The sequence below is a fragment of the Taudactylus pleione genome, unplaced genomic scaffold (genome assembly GCF_031769625.1).
Source record: "Taudactylus pleione unplaced genomic scaffold, aTauple2 ptg000229l, whole genome shotgun sequence".
In the NCBI taxonomy this organism is placed as follows: Eukaryota; Metazoa; Chordata; class Amphibia; order Anura; family Myobatrachidae; genus Taudactylus; species Taudactylus pleione.
Genome location: NW_028284631.1, coordinates 3,004,913 through 3,028,970, shown reverse-complemented (window position 1 = coordinate 3,028,970; position 24,058 = coordinate 3,004,913). Strand labels below are relative to the sequence as shown.

Genomic DNA, 24,058 nt, shown 5'->3' with positions numbered 1-24,058 from the left:
AGGGGAATTAGGGTTAGGCAACCCCCGGGGCAGCTTAGGGTTAGGCTAGGGGAAGGGGGGTTAGGCACTAAGGGGGGAGGAAGTTAGGGTTAGGCACCCACCCCGGGAGGGTTAGGTTTAGGGTGCGGGGAGGGGGGTTAGGTTTAGGCACTCATGGGGGGGAGGTTAGGGTTAGACACTAGGGTGGAGGTTAGGGTTAGGCACCCCTAAGGGAGGGTTTGGGGGGGGAGAGGGGAGTGTTAGCATACTAACCAACGGGTGTCAGGATCTTCATCTGTCAGCCTGTCACTGTCGGGATTTTGAGCCACTGGTATTTCAATCCCATTCCGTTGTAAATACATCCGTTAAAAATATGGGACAGGACCAAATGTTTGGCATATCAGAGCAGTTGAAAGAAAGGAAGTATTTTTGCCCTCTAATTTGAGTAATTGTGGTCCACAAGCTGAAATCTCACAGAACTTGGTGATGGATGTGCCTACTCTTTACTTGCAAGAAACTCCCTGATTAATACAAATATTAAATATTTGTATCTAGTCTCTTTCTGCCTTTCCTTATCAACATTAAAACTAAGCCAGGCATTATGACAGTGGTCCTGTATCCCACAATAATAATTAATTGATAATGATGGGTTAATATCTGTCTTCTAAACAAGTTCAGTTGGCTTGCTCAGGGCTGCCAAGACATCAGATGGGCCTGAGCACTGGGGATCCTAGTCACTGTGGGAGGTGCAGTTACTATACTTTGGTGTGTACAAGCACAGTCCTCAGGACCCCAAACAGTGCATGTTTTGCAGGTCTCCCATGGTATGTGCAGGTCTGTTGCAGGACTAAGGGGAAGCCAAATGTCCTAAGGACACTTCGAGTGGCTTTGCCTCAGCTTGACACCAGGACAATGGAGAAGCTGAGCACCCAGAACATAATGTTACTTTCAGCTCCATGGCTTAGAGCTTCCTAAGGATACTCCAGGTCTCAGCCTTCTGGCTGCATGTGCAGTTCTAGGCACACTTCATGCCAAATACAGATGCCACGGGGGAGCGATGGTGCTGCCCACTAGGCCCTGCTTACAGCCCTGGGTATGTGGGACACTAACACGGTACAGTGGGTGCATGGTTACACTTCCCTTGCACTCTCGGGCCCCTACAAAGGCCCGGGAAACTTGTACCTGCCTGCTTATCTAGCTCCTCGGATGGTCCATGCAACAGGGGAAACTGACAGCATCAATGTATATTCTGGATGAGGGCTGTGCAATTTGCAGCTGAAGCAAAGTTGAATACAAGACTCTTTGTGGAATGTATCTTAGGCTGTTATTGTGTAATAGATGCATAACACACTTAATATAATAGTTAGAGATGTGCAGGCTCGGATTGGTTCGGATTTTCCGTCCAAGTTCGAATTTTTCCCGCCAAATTTCAGGTCTCAGAAAGAGGCAAAATCTCATCTTTCATGGACAAACATCATCTTTCATGAACAAAAGTCCATGAAAGATGATGTTTGTCCATGAAAGATGACGTTTTTCCTCTTTCTGAGACCCGACATTTAGAGGGAAAAATCTGAACTTGGCGGGAAAATCCGAACCGATCCGAGCCTGCACATCTCTAATAATAATAATAGTAATAATAATAATTATAACATTGTATAAAAGAAACAAAAATAAGAATTGGAGTCTCCAGTTATCCCGATCATACCAATAGTGTAAACCTCCAAAATACTGTTTTTTTAATATAAGAAATGCTTAACCTTTGGGTGATGATTTATATTTTTAATTATTGAGTTTCCAATCCTGTATAAATCACCCTTGAGGATTATCATAATAAAAAAGATAATGGCAAAAAGTGTGTATTTTCAAATTAAATTTGTGAATTCTAATCTTACACAGCATATTATATTTTGTAAGGTGAATATTTCTGCATGGGATCATTGTACATGTCACCTTGCGTGATTTTGGTGAAAAGTTATGTAATAGATAATGTTTGTATTACTTTCTATAGAGTGTAGTCTTAATTGTGCTTTAATCAAAGTTTGCAATATTATCAAAACTATGTATTCCTGATTAAGTAAATTATAATGTACAATTAATGGTCTGATTCTAAATTTGTAGCAAATAATAACAAAGGAGTAACTTTGCACCTGGACAAATCGTGTTGTAATGCAAGGGGTGCAAATATATTAATTTATTTCGTATGCAGGATAAATACTGGATGCTTTTTCCTTGTAGCCCACAAATGCTGGACAGCTTTATTTGTACTCTCTAATTTGGATATGATCTAGGACACGCTCCTCCCAAATCTAAATCTCTCTGTACATTATCTATCTCCCCCCACCTGCAGCGCAACATGATTTTGCCAAGGTGAAGAGTTACTCTTTTGTTTTTTTGCTTTGCTCCATCTCAGAATCAGTTCCTTAATTTTATACAAAACAATATTTAATGTGTATTTTTCATGTCATTGTTTACTAGGTCCAGTCTGGTGAATCCACTCACTGGCTTTACCCTTTTTCTAAATGTTTTTTCAAAGAAAATGTCCCAAGACATCCTCCAGATTTGTCCACCTGTCCCTTTAGAACCATTGCATTTAATAAGTAAGGTCACAGAGAAAAGTGAATATGTGAAAGCCTGCATAACAAGCATGTCAATTTAAGCCTTTAACCTGCTGGTCGGCTCCAGTGACTGTAAATGCCAGTAGTATTTGGTAGTAGCATAAGTGATGATCCAGGACTGGTTTGCATTTGTGTTTGTTTTTATGCTGCTACTGTTTATTTAGTGGTTTCATCTGTTCTACTTGTATAATATATATTTGTGTAATGTATTCCCTCTCATGTGATATGCAGATATGCATGAAAGGAGTCACACCTTTACATACAGTTTGACAGGTAGAGCATAAATTAGGTTTAATAATAACTGTCAAATATGCAATCAAAGCTACTGCAAGTAACAATGCACTTCAACAGGAGTTCTTATTGCAGTAATATGTGGCTGATTTGTAATTAATTAGATCACAGGTTCTCAAACCCGGTCCTCGGGACCCGAAACAGAGCATGTTTTGCAGGTCTCCTCACAGAATCTCAAGTGAATCTATTAAAATATGTCAGTGAGCAATGAATACACCTGTGCCCAGCTAGGTGACCTGGAAAATGTGACCTGTGTAGGGTCCTGAGGTCCAAGTTTGAGAACCACGGAATTAGATTGATATAAGAAAATGAAAAGTATAATTAATATAATAGCAATTGTTGATACTTCTGTATCGAGCTTTAGCAGTATATTATTTGGATGCAATATACAACAGCAGGGATGCCATCAGAAATTGTGGGGCCCGGGACTGACAAAATTGGCAGGGCCCCCCTTCCCCCTTTACCTTATTCCTACAAAAAAAATGTGGGCAATAAATATCAAGCCTGCCCTCTTATGTGCATCCAGCTAACCCCACCTTATGTGCATCCAGCCAGCCCCCCTTTCTGTGCATCCAGCCAGCCCCCCTTATGGTCATCCAGCAAGACCCCCCTTATGTGCGTCCAGCCAAGCCCCCCATATGTGCATCCAGCCAGGCCACTCTTGTGTACATACAGCCAGCTCCCCTTATGTGTGTCCACCAGCCCCCTTCTGTGTGTGTCCAGCCAGCCCCCTTATATGTCCACCAGCCCCCATTCTGTGTGTGTCCAGCCAGCCACCCTTATGTGTCCATCAGTCCCCCTTCTGTGTGTGTCCAGCCAGGCCCCCTTATGTGTCCATAAGCCCCCCTTCTGTGTGAGTCCAGCCAGCCCCCTTATGTATCCACCAGCCCCGCTTCTGTGCTCCAGCCAGCCCCCCTTATGTATACACCAACCCTCTTCTGTGTGTGTCAAGCCAGGCGCCCTTATGTGTCCAGCCAGGCCCTCCTTATGTGTCCACCAGCCCCCCTTCTCTGTGTGTCCAGCCAGCCCCCCTTATGTGTCCAGCCTGGCCCCCTTATGTGTCCAGCCAGCCGCCCTTATGTGTCCACCAGACCCCTTTCTGTATGTCCAACCAGTCCCCCTTATGTGTCCACCAGCACCCCTTCTGAGTGTGTCCAGGCAGCCCCCAATTATGTGTCCACCACCCCCTCTTCTGTGTGTGTACAGCCAGACCCCCTTATGTATCCACCAGCCCCCCTTCTGTGTGTGTCCAGCCAGTCCCCCTTATGTCTCCAACAGCCCTCATTCTGTGTGTGTCCAGCCAGCTCCCTTTTGAGTGTGTCCAGCCAGGCCCCCTTATTTGCCCAGCCAGGCCCACTTGTGTGTCCAACCAGCCCCCTTCTGTGTGTCCAGCCAGACCTCCTTATGTGTCCACCAGCTCCCCTTCTGTGTGTTCAGCCAGCCCCCATATGGGTCCACCAGCCCCTCTTCTGTGCATGTACAGCCAGCCCTCTTATGTGTACACCAGCCCCCTTCTGTGTGTGTCCAGCCAGGCCCCTTTATGTGTCCAGCCAGGCCCTCCTTATATGTCCACCAGCCCCCTTCTCTGTGTGTCCATCCAGGCCCCTTTATGTGTCCAGCCAGGCCCCCTTTTGTGTCCAGCCAGCCCCCCTTATGTGTCCACCAGACCCCTGTCTCTGTGTCTAGCCAGACCCCCTTATGTGTCCACCAGCCCCCCTTCTGTGTGTGTCCAGCCAGTCCCCCTTATGTGTCCACCAGCCCTCATTCTGTGTGTGTCCAGCCAGCCCCCCTTATGTGTCCACCAGCCCCCTTTGTGTGTGTCCAGCCAGGCCTCATTATCTGCCTAGCCAGACCCACCTATGTGTGCAACCAGCCCCCCTTTTGTGTGTCCAGCCAGACCCCCTTATGTCCACCAGCCCCCCTTCTGTGTGTGTCCAGCCAGGCCCCCTTATGTGTACACCAGCCCCCTTCTGTGTGTACAGCCAGCCCCCCGTATGTGTCCACCAGCCCCCCTTCTGTGTGTGTCCAGCCAGCCCCCCTTATGTGACCACCAGCCCCCATTCTGTGTGTGTCCAGCCAGGCCCCCTTATGTGTCCAGCCAGGCCCCCTTGTGTGTCCAGCTAAGACCCCCTTATGTGTCCAACCAGCCCCGCTTCTGTGTGTGTCCAGCCAGCCCCCTTATGTGTCCACCATACCCCTTTCTGTGTGTCCAGCCAGCTCCCCTTATGTGTCCACCAGCCCCCCTTCTGTGTGTGTCCAGCCAGCACCCCTTTTGTGTCCACCAGCCCCCTTTTGTGTGTGTCCAGAGAGCCCCCCTTATGTGTCCACAAGCCCCCCATCTGTGAGTGTCCAGCCAGCCCCCCTTATGTGTCCCCCCAGCCCACTATTCTGTGTGTGTCCAGCCAGCCCCCCTTATGTGTCCACCAGCCTCCTTCTGTGTGTATCCAGCCAGGCCCCCTTATTTGCCCAGCCAGGCCCCCATATGTGTCCAACCAGCCCCCTTCTGGATGTGTCCAGCCAGGCCCCCTTATGTATCCACCACGCCCCTTCTGTGTGTGTCCAGCCAGACCCCCTTATGTATCCACCAGACCCCTATCTATGCATGTCCATCCAGCCCCCTTATGTATACACCAGCCCCCTTCTGTGTGTGTCCAGCCAAGCCCCCTTATGTGTCCAGCCAGGTCCTCCTTAAGTGTCCACCAGCCCCGCTTCTCTGTTTGTCCAGCCAGCCCCCCTTACGTGTCCAGCCTTGTCCCCTTATGTGTCCTGCCAGGCCCTCTTATGTGTCCAGCCAGGCCCCCTTATGTGTCCACCAGCTCCCCTTCTGTGTGTGTCCAGCCAGCCCCCATATGTGTCCACCAGCCCCTCTTCTGTGCGTGTACAGCCAGCCCCCTCATGTGTACACCAACCCCCTTCTGTGTGTGTCCAGCCAGGCCCTCTTATGTGTCCAGCCAGGCCCTCCTTATGTGTCCACCAGCCCCCCTTCTCTGTGTGTCCAGCCAGCCCCCCTTATGTGTCCAGAAGGCCCCCTTATGTGTCCAGCCATGCCCCCTTTTGTGTCCAGCCAGCCCCCCTTATGTGTCCACCAGACCCCTTTCTCTTTGTCTAGCCAGACCCCCTTATGGGTCCACCAGCCCCCCTTCTGTGTGTGTCCAGCCTGCCCCCCTTATGTGTTCACCAGCCTCCTTCTGTGTGTGTCCAGCCAGGCCCCTTTATTTGCCCAGCCAGGCCCCCGTATGTGACCAACCAACCCCCTTCTGTGTGTGTCCAGCCAGGCCCCCTTATGTGTCCACCAGCCCCCTTCTGTGTGTGTGCAACCAGACCCCCTTATGTATCCACTAGCCCCCCTTCTGTGCATATCCAGCCAGCCCCCTTATGTATACACCAGCACCCTTCTGTGTGTGTCCAGCCAGGCCGTCCTTAGGTGTCCACCAGCCCCCCTTCTCTGTTTGTCCAGCCAGCCCCCCTTATGTGTCCAGCCAGGCCCCCTTATGTGTCCACCAGCTCCCCTTCTGAGTGTGTCCAGCAAGCCCCCATGTGTCCACCAGCCCCTCTTCTGTGCGTGTACAGCCAGCCCCCTTATGTGTACACCAGCCCCTTCTGTGTGTGTCCAGCTAGGCCCCCTTATGTGTCCATCCAGGCCCTCCTTATGTTTCCACCAGCCCCCCTTCTCTGTGTGTCCAGCCAGCCACACTTATGTGTCCATCTAGGCCCCTTATGTGTACAGCCAGGCCCCCTTATGTGTCCAGCCAGGCCCCCTTATATGTCCAGCCAGCCCCCCTTATGTGTCCACCAGACCCCTTTCTCGGAGACTAGCCAGACCCCCTTATGTGTCCACCAGCCCCCCTTCTGTGTGTGTCCAGCCAGTCCCCCTTATGTGTCCACCAGCCCTCATTCTGTGTGTGTCCTGCCAGCCCCCCTTTATGTCCACCAGCCCCCCTTCTGTGTGTGTCCAGCCAGGCCCCCTTATGTGTCCACCAGCCCTCATTCTGTGTGTGTCCTGCCAGCCCCCCTTTATGTCCACCAGCCCCCCTTCTGTGTGTGTCCAGCCAGGCCCCCTTATGTGTCCAAGCAGCCCCCTTCTGTGTGTGTCCAGCCAGCCCCCTTTTGAGTGTGTCCAGCCAGGCCCCCTTATTTGCACAGTCAGACCCACTTGTGTGTCCAACCAGCCCCCTTCTGTGTGTCCAGCCAGACCTCCTTATGTTTCCACCAGCTCCCCTTCTGTGTGTGTTCAGCCAGCCCCCACATGGGTCCACCAGCCCCTCTTCTGTGCATGTACAGCCAGCCCCCTTCTGTGTGTGTCCAGCCAGGCCCCTTTATTTGTCCAGCCAGGCCCTCCTTATGTGTCCCCCAGCCCCCCTTCTCTGTGTGTCCATCCAGGCCCCCTTATGTGTCCATCAGGCCCCCTTATGTGTCCAGCCTGGCCCCCTTTTGTGTCCAGCCAGCCGTCCTTATGTGTCCACCAGACCCCTTTCTGTGTGTCCAACCAGCCCCCCTTATGTGTCCACCAGCACCCCTTCTGAGTGTGTCCAGGCAGCCCCCCCTTATGTGTCCACCACCCCCTCTTCTGTGTGTGTTCAGCCAGACCCTCTTATGTATCCACCAGCCCCCCTTCTGTGCATGTCCAGCCAGCCCCCCTTATGTATACACCAGCCCCCTTCTGTGTGTTTCCAGCCAGGCCCCCTTATGTGTCCAGCCAGGCCCTCCTTAGATGTCAACCAGCCCCCCTTCTCTGTTTGTCCAGCCAGACCCCCTTATGTATCCAGCCAGGTCCCCTTATATGTCCAGCCAGACCCCTTTATGTGTCCAGCCAGCCCCACTTATGTGTCCACCAGACCCCTTTCTGTGTGTCCAACCAGCCCCCCTTATGTGTCCACCAGCCCCCCTTATTTGTCCACCACCCCCTCTTCTGTGTGTGACCAGCCAGACCCCCTTATGTATCCACCAGCCCCCCTTCTGTGTGTGTCCAGCCAGTCCCCCTTATGTCTCCAACAGCCCTCATTCTGTGTGTCCAGCCAGCCCCCTTTTGAGTGTGTCCAGCCAGGCCCCCTTATTTGCCCAGTCAGGCCCACTTGTGTGTCCAACCAGCCCCCTTCTGTGTGTCCAGCCAGACCTCCTTATGTTTCCACCAGCTCCCCTTCTGTGTGTGTTCAGCCAGCCCCCACATGGGTCCACCAGCCCCTCTTCTGTGCATGTACAGCCAGCCCCCTTCTGTGTGTGTCCAGCCAGGCCCCTTTATTTGTCCAGCCAGGCCCTCCTTATGTGTCCACCAGCCCCCCTTCTCTGTGTGTCCATCCAGGCCCCCTTATGTGTCCATCAGGCCCCCTTATGTGTCAAGCCTGGCCCCCTTTTGTGTCCAGCCAGCCGTCCTTATGTGTCCACCAGACCCCTTTCTGTGTGTCCAACCAGCCCCTCTTATGTGTCCACCAGCACCCCTTCTGAGTGTGTCCAGGCAGCCCCCCCTTATGTGTCCACCACCCCCTCTTCTGTGTGTGTCCAGCCAGACCCCCTTATGTATCCACCAGCCCCCCTTCTCTGTGTGTACATCCAGGCCCCCTTATGTGTCCAGCAGGCCCCCTTATGTGTCCAGCCAGGCCCCCTTTTGTGTCCAGCCAGCCCCCCTTATGTGTCCACCAGACACCTGTCTCTATGTCTAGCCAGACCCGCTTATGTGTCCACCAGCCCCCCTTCTGTGTGTGTCCAGCCAGCCCCCCTTATGTGTCCACCAGCCCCCTTTGTGTGTGTCCAGCCAGGCCTCATTATCTGCCTAGCCAGGCCCGCCTATGTGTGCAACCAGCCCCCCTTTTGTGTGTCCAGCCAGACCCCCTTATGTCCACCAGCCCCCCTTCTGTGTGTCCAGCCAGGCCCCCTTATGTGTACACCAGCCCCCTTCTGTGTGTACAGCCAGCCCCCCGTATGTGTCCACCAGACCCCGTTCTGTGTGTGTCCAGCCAGCCCCCCTTATGTGACCATCAGCCCCCATTCTGTGTCTGTCCAGCCAGGCCGCCTTATGTGTCCAGCTAAGACCCCCTTATGTGTCCAACCAGCCCCGCTTCTGTGTGTATCCAGCCAGCCCCCCTTATGTGTCCACCATACCCCTTTCTGTGTGTCCAGCCAGCTCCATTTATGTGTCCAGCCAGCTCCATTTATGTGTCCACCAGCCCCCCTTCTGTGTGTCCAGCCAGCACCCCTTTTGTGTCCACCAGCCCCCTTGTGTGTGTCCAGAGAGCCCCCCTTATGTGTCCACAAGTCCCCCATCTGTGAGTGTCCAGCCAGCCCACTATTCTGTGTGTGTCCAGCCAGCCCCCTTATGTGTCCACCAGCCTCCTTCTGTGTGTATCCAGCCAGACCCCCTTATTTGCCCAGCCAGGCACCCATATGTGTCAAACCAGCCACCTTCTGTATGTGTCCAGCCAGGCCCCCTTATGTATCCACCACCCCCCTTCTGTGTGTGTCCAGCCAGACCCCATTATGTATCCACCAGACCCCTATCTGTGCATGTCCATCCAGACCCTTTATGTATACACTAGCCCCCTTCTGTGTGTGTCCAGCTAGGCCCCCTTATGTGTCCAGCCAGGCCCTCCTTAGGTGTCCACCAGCCCCGCTTGTCTGTTTGTCCAGCCAGCCCCCCTTACATGTCCAGCCATGTCCCCTTATGTGTCCAGCCAGGCCCTCTTATGTGTCCAGCCAGGCCCCCTTATGTGTACACCAGCCCCCTTCTGTGTGTACAGCCAGCCCCCCATATGTGTCCACCAGCCCCCGTTCTGTGTGTGTCCAGCCAGCCCCCCTTATGTGACCACCAGCCCCCATTCTGTGTGTGTCCAGCCAGGCCCCCTTATGTGTCCAGCCAGGCCCCCTTGTGTGTCCAGCTAAGACCCCCTTATGTGTCCAACCAGCCCCGCTTCTGTGTGTGTCCAGCCAGCCCCACTTATGTGTCCACCATACCCCTTTCTGTGTGTCCAGCCAGCTCCATTTATGTGTCCACCAGCCCCCCTTCTGTGTGTCCAGCCAGCACCCCTTTTGTGTCCACCAGCCCCCTTGTGTGTGTCCAGAGAGCCCCCCATCTGTGAGTGTCCAGCCAGCCCACTATTCTGTGTGTGTCCAGCCAGCCCCCTTATGTGTCCACCAGCCTCCTTCTGTGTGTATCCAGCCAGACCCCCTTATTTGCCCAGCCAGGCACCCATATGTGTCCAACCAGCCACCTTCTGTATGTGTCCAGCCAGGCCCCCTTATGTATCCACCACCCCCCTTCTGTGTGTGTCCAGCCAGACCCCCTTATGTATCCACCAGACCCCTATCTATGCATGTCCATCCAGCCCCCTTATGTATACACTAGCCCCCTTCTGTGTGTGTCCAGCTAGGCCCCCTTATGTGTCCAGCCAGGCCCTCCTTAGGTGTCCACCAGCCCCGCTTCTCTGTTTGTCCAGCCAGCCCCCCTTACATGTCCAGCCATGTCCCCTTATGTGTCCAGCCAGGCCCTCTTATGTGTCCAGCCAGGCCCCCTTATGTATCCTCCAGTTCCCCTTCTGTGTGTGTCCAGCCAGCCCCCATATGTGTCCACCAGCCCCTCTTCTGTGCGTGTACAGCCAGCCCCCTCATGTGTACACCAACCCCCTTCTGTGTGTGTCCAGCCAGGCCCCCTTATGTGTCCAGCCAGGCCCTCCTTATGTGTCCCCCAGCCCCCCTTCTCTGTGTGTCCATCCAGCCCCCCTTATGTGTCATCCAGGCCCCCTTATGTGTCCAGAAGGCCCCTTATGTGTCCAGCCATGCCACCTTTTGTGTCCAGCCAGACCCCCTTATGTGTCCACCAGACCCCTTTCTCTTTGTCTAGCCAGACCCCTTATGTGTCCATCAGCCCCCCCTCTGTGTGTGTCCAGCCTGTCCCCCTTATGTGTCCACCAGCCTCCTTCTGTGTGTGTCCAGCCAGGCCCCTTTATTTGCCCAGCCAGGCCCCCGTATGTGACCAACCAGCCCCCTTCTGTGTGTGTCAAGCCAGGCCCCCTTATGTGTCCACCAGCCCCCTTCTGTGTGTGTCCAGCCAGACCCCCTTATGTATCCACTAGCCCCCCTTCTGTGCATAGCCAGCCAGCCCCCTTCTGTGTGTGTCCAGCCAGGCCCCCTTATGTGTCCAGCCAGGCCATCCTTAGGTGTCCACCAGCCCCCCTTCTCTGTTTGTCCAGCCAGCCCCCCTTATGTGTCCAGCCAGGTCCCCTTATGTGTCCAGCCAGGCCCCCTTATGTGTCCACCAGCTCCCCTTCTGTGTGTGTCCAGCTAGCCTCGATATGTGTCCACCAGCCCCTCTTCTGTGCGTGTACAGCCAGCCCCCTTATGTGTACACCAGCCCCTTCTGTGTGTGTCCAGCTAGGCCCCCTTATGTGTCCAGCCAGGCCCTACTTATGTGTCCACCAGCCCCCCTTCTCTGTGAGTCCAGCCAGCCCCACTTATGTGTCCAGCTGGCCCCCTTATGTGTCCAGCCAGGCCCCCTTATATGTCCAGCCAGCCCCCTTTATGTGTCCACCAGACCCCTTTCTCGGAGACTAGCCAGACCCCCTTATGTGTCCACCAGACCCCCCTTTATTTGCCCAGCCAGGCCCCCGTATGTGACCAACCAGACCCCCTTCTGTGTGTGTCCAGCCAGTCCCCCTTATGTGTCCACCAGCCCTCATTCTGTGTGTGTCCTGCCAGCCCCCCTTATGTGTCCAACCAGCCCCCCTTCTGTGTGTCCAGCTAGACCCATTTATGTCCACCAGCCCCCCTTCTGTGTGTGTCCAGCCAGGCCCCTTATGTGTCCACCAGCCCCCCTTCTGTGTGGGTCCAGCCAGCACCCTTTATGTGTCCACCAGCCCCACTTCTGTGTGTGTCCAGCCAGCCCCCCTTATGTGTCCACCAGCCCCCATTCTGTGTGTGTCCATCCAGGCCCCCTTATGTGTCCAGGCAGGCCCCCTTGTGTGTCCAGCCAGCCCCGCTTCTGTATTTGTCCAGCCAGCCCCCCTTATGTGTCCACCAGACCCCTTTCAGTGTGTCCAGCCAGCCCCCTTATGTGTCTACCAGCCCTCCTTCCATGTGTGTCCAGCCAGCACCCCTTATGTGTCTACCAGCCCCCCTTCCGTGTGTGTCCACCAGCACCCCTTCTGTGTGTGTCCAGCCAGCCCCCCTTATGTGTCCACCAGACTCCTTCTGTGTGTGTCCAGCCAGGCCCCCTTATTTGCCAAGCCAGGCCCCCGTATGTGTCCAACCAGCCCCCTTCTGTATGTGTCCAGCCAGGCCCCCTTATGTGTCCACCAGACACCTTTCTGTGTGTCCAGCCAGGCCCCCTTATGTGTCCAGCCAGGCCCTCCGTAGGCATCCACCAGCCCCCCCTTCTTTGTTTGTCCAGCCAGGCCCTCCTTATGTGTCCAGCCAGGCCCCCTTATGTGTCCAGCTGGCCCCCTTATGTGTCCAGCCAGCCCCCATTATGTGTCCATCCAGGCCCCCTTATGTCTCCTGCCAGGCCCCCTTATGTGTCCAGCAGGCCCCGTTATGTGTCCAGCCAGGCCCCCTTATGTGTCCAGCCAGCCCCCCTTATGTGTCCACCAGACCCCTTTCTGTGTCTAGCCAGACCCCCTTATGTGTCCACCAGCCCCCTTTCTCTGTGTCTAGCCAGACCCCCTTATGTGTCCACCAGCCCCCCTTCTGTGTGTGTCCAGCCAGTCCCCCTTATGTGTCCACCAGTCCTCATTCTGTGTGTGTCCAGCCAGCCCCCCTTATGTGTCCACCAGCCCCCTTTTGTGTGTGTCTAGCCAGGACCCGTTATTTGCCCAGCCAGGCCCGTTTATATGTGTCCAACCAGCCCCCCTTCTGTGTGTCCAGGCAGACCCCCTTATGTGTCCATCAGCCCCCCTTCTGTGTGTGTCCAGCCAGCCCCCTTTTTTGTATGTTCAGCCAGGCCCCCCTAAGTATCCACCAGCCCCCCTTCTGTGTGTGTCCAGCCAGCCGCTCTTATGTGTCCACCAGCCCCCCTTCTGTGTGTGTCCACCCAGCCTCCCTTATGTGTCCACCAGCTCCCATTCTGTGTGTGTCAAGCCAGGCCCCCTTATGTGTCCAGCCAGGCCCCCTTGTGTGTCCAGCAAGAGCCCCTTATGTGTCCAACCAGCCCCGCTTCTGTGTGTGTCCAACCAGTCCCCCTTATGTGTCCAGCCAGGCCCCCCTTAGGTGTCCACCAGCCCCGCTTCTCTGTTTGTCCTGCCAGCCCCCCTTACGTGTCCAGCCATGTCCCCTTATGTGTCCAGCCAGGCCCTATTATGTGTCCACCAGCTCCCCTTCTGTGTGTGTCCAGCCAGCCCCCATATGTGTCCACCAGCCCCACTTCTGTGCGTGTACAGCCAGCCCCCTCATGTGTACACCAGCCCCCTTCTGTGTGTGTCCAGCCAGGCCCCCTTATGTGTCCAGCCAGGCCCTCCTTATGTGTCCACCAGCCCCCCTTCTCTGTGTGTCCAGCCAGCCCCCCTTATGTGTCCATCCAGGCCCCCTTATGTGTCCAGAAGGCCCCCTTATGTGTCCAGCCAGGCCCCCTTTTGTGTCCAGCCAGCCCCCCTTATGTGTCCACCAGACCCCTTTCTCTTTGTCTAGCCAGACCGCCTTATGTGTCCATCCAGGCCCCCTTATGTGTCCAGGCAGGCCCCCTTGTGTGTCCAGCCAGCCCCGCTTCTGTATTTGTCCAGCCAGCCCCCCTTATGTGTCCACCAGACCCCTTTCAGTGTGTCCAGCCAGCACCCTTATGTGTCTACCAGCCCCCCTTCCGTGTGTGTCCACCAGCACCCCTTCTGTGTGTGTCCAGCCAGCCCCCCTTATGTGTCCACCAGACTCCTTCTGTGTGTGTCCAGCCAGGCCCCCTTATTTGCCATGCCAGGCCCCCGTATGTGTCCAACCAGCCCCCTTCTGTATGTGTCCAGCCAGGCCCCCTTATGTGTCCACCAGACACCTTTCTGTGTGTCCAGCCAAGCCCCCTTATGTGTCCAGCCAGGCCCTCCTTAGACATCCACCAGCCCCCCCTTCTTTGTTTGTCCAGCCAGGCCCTCCTTCTGTGTCCAGCCAGACCCCCTTTTGTGTCCACCTGGACCCCTTATGTGTCCAGCCAGCCCCCCTTATGTGTCCAGCCAGCCCCCCTTATGTGTCCACCAGACCCCTTTCTGTGTCTAGCCAGACCCCCTCATGTGTCCACCAGCCCCCTTTCTCTGTGTCTAGCCAGACCCCCTTATGTGTCCACCAGCCCCCCTTCTGTGTGTGTCCAGCCAGTCCCCCTTATGTGTCCACCAGTCCTCATTCTGTGTGTGTCCAGCCAGCCCCCCTTATGTGTCCACCAGCCCCCTTTTGTGTGTGTCCAGCCAGGACCCATTATTTGCCCAGCCAGGCCCGTTTATATGTGTCCAACCAGCCCCCCTTCTGTGTGTCCAGGCATACCCCCTTATGTGTCCACCAGCCCCCCTTCTGTGTGTGTCCAGCCAGTCCCCTTATGTGTCCAGCCAGCCCCCTTTTTTGTATGTTCAGCCAGGCCCCCCTAAGTATCCACCAGCCCCCCTTCTGTGTGTGTCCAGCCAGGCCCTCTTATGTGTCCACCAGCCCCCCTTCTGTGTGTGTCCACCCTGCCTCCCTTATGTGTCCAACCAGCCCCGCTTCTGTGTGGGTCCAACCAGTCCCCCTTATGTGTCCAGCCAGGCCCCCCTTAGGTGTCCACCAGCCCCGCTTCTCTGTTTGTCCAGCCAGCCCCCCTTACATGTCCAGCCATGTCCCCTTATGTGTCCAGCCAGGCCCCCTTATGTGTCCACCAGCTCCCCTTCTGTGTGTGTCCAGCCAGCCCCCATATGTGTCCACCAGCCCCTCTTCTGTGCGTGTACAGCCAGTCCCCTCATGTGTACACCAGCCCCCTTCTGTGTTTGTCCAGCCAGGCCCCCTTATTTGTCCAGCCAGGCCCTCCTTATGTGTCCACCAGCCCCCCTTCTCTGTGTGCCCAGCCAGCCCCCCTTATGTGTCCATCCAAGCCCCCTTATGTGTCCAGAAGGCCCCCTTATGTGTCCAGCCAGGCCCCCTTTTGTGTCCAGCCAGCCCCCCTTATGTGTCCACCAGACCCCATTCTCTTTGTCTAGCCAGACCGCCTTATGTGTCCACCAGCCCCCCTTCTCTGTGTGTCCAGCCAGTCCCCCTTATGTGTCCACCAGCCCTCATTCTGTGTGTGTCCAGCCAGCCCCCCTTATGTGTCCACCAGCCCCCTTTTCTCTGTGTCCAGCCAGGACCCCTTATTTGCCCAGCCAGGTCCGTTTATATGTGTCCAACCAGCCCCCCTTCTGTGTGTCCAGCCAGACCCCCTTATGTGTCCACCAGCCCCCCTTCTGTGTGTCCAGCCAGGCCCACTTATGTGTCCACCAGCCCCCCTTTTGTGTATGTCCAGCCAGGCCCCCTTATGTGTCCACCAGCCCCCCTTCTGTGTGTGTCCAGCCAGCCCCTCTTTTGTGTCCTCCAGCCCCCCTTCCAGCCGGCCCCCCTTATGTGTCCACCAGCTCCCATTCAGTGTGTGTCCAGCCAGGCCCCCTTGTGTGTCCAAACAGTCTCCCTTAACTGTCCAACCAGCCCCGCTTCTGTGTGTGTCCAGCCAGCCCCCCTTATGTGTCCAAAAGATCCCTTTCTGTGTGTCCAGCCTGCCCCCCTTATGTGTCCACCAGCCCCCCTTCCGTGTGTGTGTCCAGCCAGCACCCCTTTTTTGTCCACCAGCCCCCCTTCTGTGTGTGTCCTGTCAGCCACCCTCATGTGTCCACCAGCCCCCCTTCTGTGAGTGTCCAGCCATCCCCCCATATGTGTCCACCAGCCCCCCTTCTGTGTGTGTCCAGCCAGCCCCCCTTATGTGTCCACCAGCCTCCTTCTGTGTGTGTCCAGCCAGGCCCCCTTATTTGCCCAGCCAGGCCCCCATATGTGTCCAACCAGCCCCCTTCTGTGTGTCCAGCAAGGCCCCCTTATGTGTCCACCAGCCCCCCTTCAGTATGTGTCCAGCCAGACCCCCTTATGTATCCACCAGCCCCCCATCTGTGCATGTCCAGACAGCCCCCCTTATGTATACACCAGCCCCCTTCTGTGTGTTTCCAGCCAGGCCCCCTTATGTGTCCAGCCAGGCCCTCCTTAGATGTCCACCAGCCCCCCTTCTCTGTTTGTCCAGCCAGCCCCCTTATGTATCCAGCCAGGTCCCCTTATATGTCCAGCCAGACCCCTTTATGTGTCCAGCCAGCCCCACTTATGTGTCCACCAGACCCCTTTCTGTGTGTCCAACCAGCCCCCCTTATGTGTCCACCAGCCCCCCTTATTTGTCCACCACCCCCTCTTCAGTGTGTGACCAGCCAGACCCCCTTATGTATCCACCAGCCCCCCTTCTGTGTGTGTCCAGCCAGTCCCCCTTATGTCTCCAACAGCCCTCATTCTGTGTGTCCAGCCAGCCCCCTTTTGAGTGTGTCCAGCCAGGCCCCCTTATTTGCCCAGTCAGGCCGACTTGTGTGTCCAACCAGCCCCCTTCTGTGTGTCCAGCCAGACCTCCTTATGTTTCCACCAGCTCCCCTTCTGTGTGTGTTCAGCCAGCCCCCACATGGGTCCACCAGCCCCTCTTCTGTGCATGTACAGCCAGCCCCCTTCTGTGTGTGTCCAGCCAGGCCCCTTTATTTGTCCAGCCAGGCGCTCCTTATGTGTCCACCAGCCCCCCTTCTCTGTGTGTCCATCCAGGCCCCATTATGTGTCCATCAGGCCCCCTTATGTGTCCAGCCTGGCCCCCTTTTGTGTCCAGCCAGCCATCCTTATGTGTCCACCAGACCCCTTTCTGTGTGTCCAACCAGCCCCTCTTATGTGTCCACCAGCACCCCTTCTGAGTGTGTCCAGGAAGCCCCCCCTTATGTGTCCACCACCCCCTCTTCTGTGTGTGTCCAGCCAGACCCCCTTATGTATCCACCAGCCCCCCTTCTCTGTGTGTCCATCCAGGCCCCCTTATGTGTCCAGCAGGCCCCCTTATGTGTCCAGCCAGGCCCCCTTTTGTGTCCAGCCAGGCCCCCTTATGTGTACACCAGCCCCCTTCTGTGTGTACAGCCAGCCCCCCGTATGTGTCCACCAGCCCCCGTTCTGTGTGTGTCCAGCCAGCCCCCCTTATGTGACCACCAGCCCCCATTCTGTGTGTGTCCAGCCAGGCCCCCTTATGTGTCCAGCCAGGCCCCCTTGTGTGTCCAGCTAAGACCCCCTTATGTGTCCAACCAGCCCCGCTTCTGTGTGTGTCCAGCCAGCCCCACTTATGTGTCCACCATACCCCTTTCTGTGTGTCCAGCCAGCTCCATTTATGTGTCCACCAGCCCCCCTTCTGTGTGTCCAGCCAGCACCCCTTTTGTGTCCACCAGCCCCCTTGTGTGTGTCCAGAGAGCCCCCCATCTGTGAGTGTCCAGCCAGCCCACTATTCTGTGTGTGTCCAGCCAGCCCCCTTATGTGTCCACCAGCCTCCTTCTGTGTGTATCCAGCCAGACCCCCTTATTTGCCCAGCCAGGCACCCATATGTGTCCAACCAGCCACCTTCTGTATGTGTCCTGCCAGGCCCCCTTATGTATCCACCCCCCCCCTTCTGTGTGTGTCCAGCCAGACCCCCTTATGTATCCACCAGACCCCTATCTATGCATGTCCATCCAGCCCCCTTATGTATACACTAGCCCCCTTCTGTGTGTGTCCAGCTAGGCCCCCTTATGTGTCCAGCCAGGCCCTCCTTAGGTGTCCACCAGCCCCGCTTCTCTGTTTGTCCAGCCAGCCCCCCTTACATGTCCAGCCATGTCCCCTTATGTGTCCAGCCAGGCCCTCTTATGTGTCCAGCCAGGCCCCCTTATGTGTCCTCCAGTTCCCCTTCTGTGTGTGTCCAGCCAGCCCCCATATGTGTCCACCAGCCCCTCTTCTGTGCGTGTACAGCCAGCCCCCTCATGTGTACACCGACCCCCTTCTGTGTGTGTCCAGCCAGGCCCCCTTATGTGTCCAGCCAGGCCCTCCTTATGTGTCCCCCAGTCCCCCTTCTCTGTGTGTCCATCCAGCCCCCCTTATGTGTCCATCCAGGCCCCCTTATGTGTCCAGAAGGCCCCTTATGTGTCCAGCCATGCCATCTTTTGTGTCCAGCCAGACCCCCTTATGTGTCCACCAGACCCCTTTATCTTTGTCTAGCCAGACCCCTTATGTGTCCATCAGCCCCCCCTCTGTGTGTGTCCAGCCTGTCCCCCTTATGTGTCCACCAGCCTCCTTCTGTGTGTGTCCAGCCAGGCCCCTTTATTTGCCCAGCCAGGCCCCCGTATGTGACCAACCAGCCCCCTTCTGTGTGTGTCAAGCCAGGCCCCCTTATGTGTCCACCAGCCCCCTTCTGTGTGTGTCCAGCCAGACTCCCTTATGTATCCACTAGCCCCCCTTCTGTGCATAGCCAGCCAGCCCCCTTATGTATACACCAGCACCCTTCTGTGTGTGTCCAGCCAGGCCCCCTTATGTGTCCAGCCAGGCCGTCCTTAGGTGTCCACCAGCCCCCCTTCTCTGTTTGTCCAGCCAGCCCCCCTTATGTGTCCAGCCAGGTCCCCTTATGTGTCCAGCCAGGCCCCCTTATGTGTCCACCATCTCCCCTTCTGTGTGTGTCCAGCTAGCCCCCATATGTGTCCACCAGCCCCTCTTCTGTGCGTGTACAGCCAGCCCCCTTATGTGTACACCAGCCCCTTCTGTGTGTGTCCAGCTAGGCCCCCTTATGTGTCCAGCCAGGCCCTACTTATGTGTCCACCAGCCCCCCTTCTCTGTGAGTCCAGCCAGCCCCACTTATGTGTCCAGCTGGCCCCCTTATGTGTCCAGCCAGGCCCCCTTATATGTCCAGCCAGCACACCTTATGTGTCCACCAGACCCCTTTCTAGGAGACTAGCCAGACCCCCTTATGTGTCCACCAGCCCCCCTTCTGTGTGTGTCCAGCCAGTCCCCCTTATGTGTCCACCAGCCCTCATTCTGTGTGTGTCCTGCCAGCCACCCTTATGTGTCCAACCAGCCCCCCTTCTGTGTGTCCAGCTAGACCCATTTATGTCCACCAGCCCCCCTTCTGTGTGTGTCCAGCCAGGCCCCTTATGTGTCCACCAGCCCCCCTTCTGTGTGGGTCCAGCCAGCACCCTTTATGTGTCCACCAGCCCCACTTCTGTGTGTGTCCAGCCAGCCCCCCTTATGTGTCCACCAGCCCCCATTCTGTGTGTGTCCATCCAGGCCCCCTTATGTGTCCAGGCAGGCCCCCTTGTGTGTCCAGCCAGCCCCGCTTCTGTATTTGTCCAGCCAGCCCCCCTTATCTGTCCACCAGACCCCTTTCAGTGTGTCCAGCCAGCCCCCTTATGTGTCTACCAGCCCTCCTTCCATGTGTGTCCAGCCAGCACCCCTTATGTGTCTACCAGCCCCCCTTCCGTGTGTGTCCACCAGCACCCCTTCTGTGTGTGTCCAGCCAGCCCCCCTTATGTGTCCACCAGACTCCTTCTGTGTGTGTCCAGCCAGGCCCCCTTATTTCCCAAGCCAGGCCCCCGTATGTGTCCAACCAGCCCCCTTCTGTATGTGTCCAGCCAGGCCCCCTTATGTGTCCACCAGACACCTTTCTGTGTGTCCAGCCAGGCCCCCTTATGTGTCCAGCCAGGCCCTCCGTAGGCATCCACCAGCCCCCCCTTCTTTGTTTGTCCAGCCAGGCCCCCTTATGTGTCCAGCTGGCCCCCTTATGTGTCCAGCCAGCCCCCCTTATGTGTCCATCCAGGCCCCCTTATGTCTCCTGCCAGGCCCCCTTATGTGTCCAGCAGGCCCCGTTATGTGTCCACCAGCCCCCCTTCTGTGTGGGTCCAGCCAGCACCCTTTATGTGTCCACCAGCCCCACTTCTGTGTGTGTCCAGCCAGCCCCCCTTATGTGTCCACCAGCCCCCATTCTGTGTGTGTCCATCCAGGCCCCCTTATGTGTCCAGGCAGGCCCCCTTGTGTGTCCAGCCAGCCCCGCTTCTGTATTTGTCCAGCCAGCACCCCTTATGTGTCCACCAGACCCCTTTCAGTGTGTCCAGCCAGCCCCCTTATGTGTCTACCAGCCCTCCTTCCATGTGTGTCCAGCCAGCACCCCTTATGTGTCTACCAGCCCCCCTTCCGTGTGTGTCCACCAGCACCCCTTCTGTGTGTGTCCAGCCAGCCCCCCTTATGTGTCCACCAGACTCCTTCTGTGTGTGTCCAGCCAGGCCCCCTTATTTCCCAAGCCAGGCCCCCGTATGTGTCCAACCAGCCCCCTTCTGTATGTGTCCAGCCAGGCCCCCTTATGTGTCCACCAGACACATTTCTGTGTGTCCAGCCAGGCCCCCTTATGTGTCCAGCCAGGCCCTCCGTAGGCATCCACCAGCCCCCCCTTCTTTGTTTGTCCAGCCAGGCCCTCCTTATGTGTCCAGCCAGGCCCCCTTATGTGTCCAGCTGGCCCCCTTATGTGTCCAGCCAGCCCCCCTTATGTGTCCATCCAGGCCCCCTTATGTCCCCTGCCAGGCCCCCTTATGTGTCCAGCAGGCCCCGTTATGTGTCCAGCCAGGCCCCCTTATGTGTCCAGCCAGCCCCCCTTATGTGTCCACCAGACCCCTTTCTGTGTCTAGCCAGACCCCCTTATGTGTCCACCAGCCCCCTTCCTCTGTGTCTAGCCAGACCCCCTTATGTGTCCACCAGCCCCCCTTCTGTGTGTGTCCAGCCAGTCCCCCTTATGTGTCCACCAGTCCTCATTCTGTGTGTGTCCAGCCAGCCCCCCTTATGTGTCCACCAGCCCCCTTTTGTGTGTGTCTAGCCAGGACCCGTTATTTGCCCAGCCAGGCCCGTCTATATGTGTCCAACCAGCCCCCCTTCTGTGTGTCCAGGCAGACCCCCTTATGTGTCCATCAGCCCCCCTTCTGTGTGTGTCCAGCCAGGCCCCTTATGTGTCCAGCCAGCCCCCTTTTTTGTATGTTCAGCCAGGCCCCCCTAAGTATCCACCAGCCCCCCTTCTGTGTGTGTCCAGCCAGTCCCTCTTATGTGTCCACCAGCCCCCTTTCTGTGTGTGTCCACCCAGCCTCCCTTATGTGTCCACCAGCTCCCATTCTGTGTGTGTCAAGCCAGGCCCCCTTATGTGTCCAGCCAGGCCCCCTTGTGTGTCCAGCAAGAGCCCCTTATGTGTCCAACCAGCCCCGCTTCTGTGTGTGTCCAACCAGTCCCCCTTATGTGTCCAGCCAGGCCCCCCTTAGGTGTCCACCAGCCCCGCTTCTCTGTTTGTCCAGCCAGCCCCCCTTACGTGTCCAGCCATGTCCCCTTATGTGTCCAGCCAGGCCCTCTTATGTGTCCACCAGCTCCCCTTCTGTGTGTGTCCAGCCAGCCCCCATATGTGTCCACCAGCCCCTCTTCTGTGCATGTACAGCCAGCCCCCTCATGTGTACACCAGGCCCCTTCTGTGTGTGTCCAGCCAGGCCCCCTTATGTGTCCAGCCAGGCCCTCCTTATGTGTCCACCAGCCCCCCTTCTCTGTGTGTCCAGCCAGCCCCCCTTATGTGTCCATCCAGGCCCCCTTATGTGTCCAGAAGGCCCCCTTATGTGTCCAGCCAGGCCCCCTTTTGTGTCCAGCCAGCCCCCCTTATGTGTCCACCAGACCCCTTTCTCTTTGTCTAGCCAGACCGCCTTATGTGTCCATCCAGGCCCCCTTATGTGTCCAGGCAGGCCCCCTTGTGTGTCCAGCCAGCCCCGCTTCTGTATTTCTCCAGCCAGCCCCCCTTATGTGTCCACCAGACCCCTTTCAGTGTGTCCAGCCAGCCCCCTTATGTGTCTACCAGCCCTCCTTCCATGTGTGTCCAGCCAGCACCCCTTATGTGTCTACCAGCCCCCCTTCCATGAGTGTCCACCAGCACCCCTTCTGTGTGTGTCCAGCCAGCCCCCCTTATGTGTCCACCAGACTCCTTCTGTGTGTGTCCAGCCAGGCCCCCTTATTTACCAAGCCAGGCCCCCGTATGTGTCCAACCAGCCCCCTTCTGTATGTGTCCAGCCAGGCCCCCTTATGTGTCCACCAGACACCTTTCTGTGTGTCCAGCCAAGCCCCCTTATGTGTCCAGCCAGGCCCTCCTTAGGCATCCACCAGCCCCCCCTTCTTTGTTTGTCCAGCCAGGCCCTCCTTATGTGTCCAGCCAGACCCCCTTTTGTGTCCACCTGGCCCCCTTATGTGTCCAGCCAGCCCCCCTTATGTGTCCAGCCAGGCCCCCTTATGTGTCCAGCCAGCCCCACTTATGTGTCCACCAGACCCCTTTCTGTGTCTAGCCAGACCCCCTTATGTGTCCACCAGCCCCCTTTCTCTGTGTCTAGCCAGACCCCCTTATGTGTCCACCAGCCCCCCTTCTGTGTGTGTCCAGCCAGTCCCCCTTATGTGTCCACCAGTCCTCATTCTGTGTGTGTCCAGCCATCCCCCCTTATGTGTCCACCAGCCCCCTTTTGTGTGTGTCCAGCCAGGACCCGTTATTTGCCCAGCCAGGCCCGTTTATATGTGTCCAACCAGCCCCCCTTCTGTGTGTCCAGGCAGACCCTCTTATGTGTCCACCAGGCCCCCTTCTGTGTGTGTCCAGCTTGCCTCCCTTATGTGTCCACCAGCTCCCATTCTGTGTGTGTCCAGCCAGGCCCCCTTATGTGTCCAGCCAGGCCCTCCTTGTGTGTCCAGCAAGAGCCCCTTATGTGTCCAACCAGCCCCGCTTCTGTGTGTGTCCAACCAGTCCCCCTTATGTGTCCAGCCAGGCCCCCCTTAGGTGTCCACCAGCCCCGCTTCTCTGTTTGTCCAGCCAGCCCCCCTTACGTGTCCAGCCATGTCCCCTTATGTGTCCAGCCATGTCCCCTTATGTGTCCAGCCAAGCCCCCTTATGTGTCCACCAGCTCCCCTTCTGTGTGTGTCCAGCCAGCCCCCATATGTGTCCACCAGCCCCTCTTCTGTGCGTGTACAGCCAGCCCCCTCATGTGTACACCAGCCCCCTTCTGTGTGTGTCCAGCCAGGCCCCCTTATGTGTCCAGCCAGGCCCTCCTTATGTGTCCACCAGCCCCCCTTCTCTGTGTGTCCAGCCAGCCCCCCTTATGTGTCCATCCAAGCCCCCTTATGTGTCCAGAAGGCCCCCTTATGTGTCCAGCCAGGCCCCCTTTTGTGTCCAGCCAGCCCCCCTTATGTGTCCACCAGACCCCATTCTCTTTGTCTAGCCAGACCGCCTTATGTGTCCACCAGCCCCCCTTCTCTGTGTGTCCAGCCAGTCCCCCTTATGTGTCCACCAGCCCTCATTCTGTGTGTGTCCAGCCAGCCCCCCTTATGTGTCCACCAGCCCCCTTTTGTCTGTGTCCAGGCAGGACCCCTTATTTGCCCAGCCAGGTCCGTTTATATGTGTCCAACCAGCCCCCCTTCTGTGTGTCCAGCCAGACCCCCTTATGTGTCCACCAGCCCCCCTTCTGTGTGTCCAGCCAGGCCCACTTATGTGTCCACCAGCCCCCCTTTTGTGTATGTCCAGCCAGGCCCCCTTATGTGTCCACCAGCCCCCCTTCTGTGTGTGTCCAGCCAGCCCCTCTTATGTGTCCTCCAGCCACCCTTCCAGCCGGCCCCCCTTATGTGTCCACCAGCTCCCATTCAGTGTGTGTCCAGCCAGGCCCCCTTGTGTGTCCAAACAGTCTCCCTTATCTGTCCAACCAGCCCCGCTTCTGTGTGTGTCCAGCCAGCCCCCCTTATGTGTCTAAAAGAACCCTTTCTGTGTGTCCAGCCTGCACCCCTTATGTGTCCACCAGCCCCCCTTCCGTGTGTGTGTCCAGCCAGCACCCCTTTTTTGTCCACCAGCCCCCCTTCTGTGTGTGTCCAGTCAGCCACCCTCATGTGTCCACCAGCCCCCCTTCTGTGAGTGTCCAGCCATCCCCCCATATGTGTCCACCAGCCCCCCTTCTGTGTGTGTCCAGCCAGCCCCCCTTATGTGTCCACCAGCCTCCTTCTGTGTGTGTCCAGCCAGGCCCCCTTATTTGCCCAGCCAGGCCCCCATATGTGTCCAACCAGCCCCCTTCTGTGTGTGTCCAGCAAGGCCCCCTTATGTGTCCACCAGCCCCCCTTCTGTATGTGTCCAGCCAGACCCCCTTATGTATCCACCAGCCCCCCTTCTG

General features: G+C 57.0%; 1 protein-coding gene across 1 annotated transcript in view; it reads left to right on the top strand.

Annotated features, from left to right (window-relative positions):
* Positions 1-24,058, top strand: part of ANO7 (anoctamin 7) — a 202,114-nt gene that overhangs the window by 48,525 nt on the left and 129,531 nt on the right. Inside the window, exon 5 of the mRNA XM_088479281.1 lies at positions 2,455-2,576. Within this exon, the coding sequence (XP_088335407.1) occupies positions 2,455-2,576 (122 nt within the window). The remainder of the gene's footprint in view (positions 1-2,454; positions 2,577-24,058) is intronic.